This window comes from Sinocyclocheilus anshuiensis, unplaced genomic scaffold (genome assembly GCF_001515605.1).
Source record: "Sinocyclocheilus anshuiensis isolate Anshui unplaced genomic scaffold, SAMN03320099.WGS_v1.1 scaffold74, whole genome shotgun sequence".
Taxonomy (NCBI): Eukaryota; Metazoa; Chordata; class Actinopteri; order Cypriniformes; family Cyprinidae; genus Sinocyclocheilus; species Sinocyclocheilus anshuiensis.
Window position 1 is genome coordinate 1,544,198 of NW_015546044.1, and position 4,084 is coordinate 1,548,281.

Sequence of the window (4,084 nt, forward strand, 5' to 3'; positions counted from 1 at the left end):
TTTTTGTTCATACGGGTTTTTTTTTTTTTTTGGTACCAAACCGTGGTACACTTGTGTCATCAGAGTGGCAGGTGTTTACCCCGTTACTAGGTAACGACTATGCAGAGGATGGCAAAATGAATGGATACTTGCTCGCTTAATTTTTGTACTTCAGATTTTGAAAACTTTGATTAATTTCCAAAGCGCCAACACAGAACGGCACATGTGTCTATTTGTCATGACTGTAATGCAAAGGTTCAAAAGAACGCCGGAGTCAATTTCTGCGAGCAGAAATTAGATATAGGGTGTGTTCACACTTGTCATGTTTGGTTCGATTAAAACGAACCCTGATGCGTTTGCTCTGTTAGTGCGGTTCGTTTGAGTAAGTGTGAATGCTGCCATCCGAACCCTGGTGCGCACCAAACAAGTGGACCGAGACCACTAAAAAGATGGATCTCGGTCCGCTTCCAAACGAACTCTGGTGCGGTTCGAATGAAATATGAACGCAACACAGACCAAATATTTCTAAATGAACCAAAAACAGGAAGTAATGACAAGATGCAATGCTATACGACATGATTTGATGACGCGGAACGAGCGGTGTATCCAAAACAAAATGAGCAAAGGGCAAACGTGGAGCAACGAGGAGGTAAAGTGCCTTTTATGAGCTCTTCGTGAGTTCGCAGGTGGTGAAAATAAAATCATAAGTACACACAGCAATGAGTGTGCTTTGTCCAGTAGACCGCATTAGTTGTGTTCGACATAAAGACCGATCGGTGAATGGGAACTTTGATGTCATACACCGTTCGGTCTGCACAGCGCGGCTTTAAGTCAAACACAGCTTTTGTTTGGGGTGTTCGGTGAGTTCCGTCGCGAAATATACGTCATTCAACCCGACCAATCAGGTTGTGAACGTATCACTATGCCTTTAGGTTCGGTATCTTTAGGTTCGCTGTCAAAAATGCCAGTGTGAACGCTAAGCGGACCAGGACCAAATGTATCATTTTCTTTTTTGGTCCGGACCAAACGAACCAAGAGAACTTGTCTCTGCTGCAGAGCGTCAGTCACGCTTTTCAGGAAAGCGAGTGACACAAACACGTAAATATTCGCAAGAACCGTACCCCAGACCAGCCTTTTTAGGTGGACTCGGGTACGGTTCACGGATGCGCACCCGAGTTCAGAAAATAGCATTCACATTATCCAAACAAACCGAACTCTGACGTCAAATGAACCCAGGTGCGCACCAAAAGTACTAGTGTGAAAGCGCCCTTAAATTGATAAATTATTATTAATGTATATAATAATCCAATTCTAATGTAAATTAGAATGATAAAAAAATCAATAAATCAAGTTGTAAAATCAAATGTATTTCTTTAATGTTTTTTTTGTTTTTTTTTACCATTTATTATTATAATAATAAATAATAAAATGTGTTTTTAATGTTTCCCCCTAAATAACTTTGTTTTTAGCATTTATATCAATATTCCCAGTTTATATGAATACAATTTTGAAAAGCAACAGCTGCCACAAATACAGTTATATACTATACTGATACTATACTATACTGCTACAGCTCAACTTCACAAATGCTGAAACCCACCAGCTTCATCTTTTCAAAAACAACAGGAGCCTCTTTTGTTACTGTCTCACTCTTTTCTTTCTAAAAAAGGAAAGAAAATTTATTTTATTCTTTCACAAAATCAAAGTAAAAGATACAATTACAATGAGAATTTTTAATTCCAAAATCTCAGGACTTACCCTGAAGGACTGGATGTCAATGCATTTATCCATATATTTCTTCTTATCATATTTGTCACGGATAAAAATCTCAGAAGCTCTGTAAGGTGTAGCTTAAGGAAACCTTTAACATGAGGGGAGAATAAGCTTAAACATGCATGCACACACATACTATATATAAGCGCTGAAGGATACTGGTCTGTCTCTGGGCGCTGGAAGCACTCTGGTAAAAAGGCCTCATATAGTCGCCGAGCTTTGGCATTCCCCATCTCCTGAACAGACTGAGCACAACACAAACACATCTATATCAATCAGCCATATACATAGATCATACATAAACAGGGCCCATAAAGCTTACCTGTATCTGCTCATGAGTCCACTGGTCCAGGTTTATGGATTTAACTCGTGATATGTGCACGCCAAGATTCCGATGGATTCCTGCACAGCGGATACAAATGAAGATTCCAAGATTCCAGGATGCCCATCTGGGACCTGATGGACAAAGAAAAAAAAAAAGAAGAAATTAGATATGTAATTAGGACTACAGTTTAATCTACTTTTTTTTTTCCAGGAATATGAAATTATATAAATAATGAATACTGAAATGGCACTTTATACAGATATTTAATTTAAAAATATTTAATTACATCTTTAAAAACTTTCATTTTATCAATCATTGTGGAAGAGCAATTAATCTCCCGGAATTCTCTAATTTATTAAAATAAATTAAATTATATATATATATATCATCTTGAGCAGCAAATCAACATATTAGAATGATTTCTGAAGGATTCAGTGTTGCCATCACACAATTAAATTACATTTTAAAATGTTAAAATAGAAAACAGTTATTTTAAATTGTGATAATGTCACAAAATTTGACAAAATTTCATTATGCTTTAAAATTCAACAAAGTCCTCTTCCTTTCATTACAATTAAACTTCCTGTGGGGTGTGGCCAAATAAATTCTAATTCCATTCTGTGAAATGAAAGCGAGCCAGTTCTCAAAATCAGAATTCAGCACAACCCTGGCTGAAGCAATTTAATGAGTCAGTGAAGGAGAGAATGGACAGAAAAACACAGACAGAAGGGAGCGAGAGATAGAGGGAGCCTGCTAAGGAGTGATATTTACATTCTCCTGCTTGGAATTAGAAGAGAAAATAAGAAGCTTCACGCACTGCACTGACTAATCCAGTTTGGGCAGTCATGTGGACAGGCTGGCACAATGCTGATAACGCACACCCACCAGCCCCTGCAGCATCTGTAGTCCTTCCCACTGCTCTTAAATCACACATGTATGAATACACACAGGCGCACAGTCATGATAAAGCCCACACTACCTTCAACAAAGTCATTTGAAACAGAACAATGCCTCAAGGTGCATATATATATATATATATATACACACGTGTTATCACCATTTTCCCCATTTTTTTCTACTTCAAACACATTATGTAATGGTACTCCCCTGAGACATGAGCAAGCTTCAAAGACAATGCCAAAGACTGTCTCTGAGCACAAGTATTGAGCTTTCCTGTTGAAGTAATATCAGTTTTGGCCAATAGGTGGCAGCACCACATTAAGTTATTGTCCTGGCTGGTCTCCTGATGTGATGTCACAGAGGATTGTTGTGCCAACATTTCTTCTTAATTGCTTCGAGTTCTCTGGAACAAGCACACAGCATCCTGGGACGGTCCTACCTGCTGTTTACACAGCGCACCTGCTGTGGTTATATTCATCTGAGTGGATCTAATTTCACACAAAATAGACGGTTTGCCTCTAACCTTCAGTAAGCATCAATATGGCACACCCATGGGCCCGTTCGCTGACAGTCTTGTGCGTTTACATACAAAAGTGAGAAACATTTTTTAAAATAACAAGCTCCAATCAGATTGTGAGGCTTGTGTGGAAGAAATAACTAGATTTGGAAAAGTTTGCTTTGCATTAAATCTCTAAAAAAGAATCAGTTTTGTTTGAGAGACTTAGTAGCAAGTAGGAAAGGGAGCTGTAAAATCATTTTAACGATTCCATTTGTTGCAATTCAATTAATGATTCTTTTAGTAGTTTTATTAGAAAAAATACATAGCCTACTTTTATTCAGCAAGAATGAATTAAATTGATCAAAAGTGAGAGTAAATTAGTAATAAGCATTAGTAATATTTATTTTTCAAATAAATTGTTCTTTTGAACTTTATATTTATCAAAAAATCTTTTAAAAAACGTATCAGTTTCCACAAAAAATGTTAAGCAGCACAACTGTTTTCAACAATAATGTTTCTTTGCACCAAATCAGCATATTAATGATATCGAAGGATCACATGACACTGAAGACTGCTGCTGAAAATTAAATGTTGCATCACAGGAATAA

At 37.2% G+C, this 4,084-nt stretch overlaps 1 protein-coding gene across 3 annotated transcripts in view; it reads right to left on the reverse strand.

Annotated features, from left to right (window-relative positions):
• LOC107698993 (stromal membrane-associated protein 2-like) overlaps positions 1-4,084 on the reverse strand; it is a 27,833-nt gene that overhangs the window by 7,955 nt on the left and 15,794 nt on the right. For 2 of the 3 annotated variants that reach the window (XR_001635406.1, XM_016500131.1), the window contains exons 2-5: positions 2,075-2,208; positions 1,912-1,997; positions 1,738-1,816; positions 1,580-1,639 (exon numbers count right to left, since the gene is read on the reverse strand). Coding sequence is in view for 2 of the 3 variants with exons in the window: in XM_016500131.1 (XP_016355617.1) it covers positions 1,580-1,639; positions 1,738-1,816; positions 1,912-1,997; positions 2,075-2,208 (359 nt within the window). In the remaining variant the exon portion in view is untranslated. The remainder of the gene's footprint in view (positions 1-1,579; positions 1,640-1,737; positions 1,817-1,911; positions 1,998-2,074; positions 2,209-4,084) is intronic. The other variant, XM_016500132.1, reaches the window with a different exon arrangement.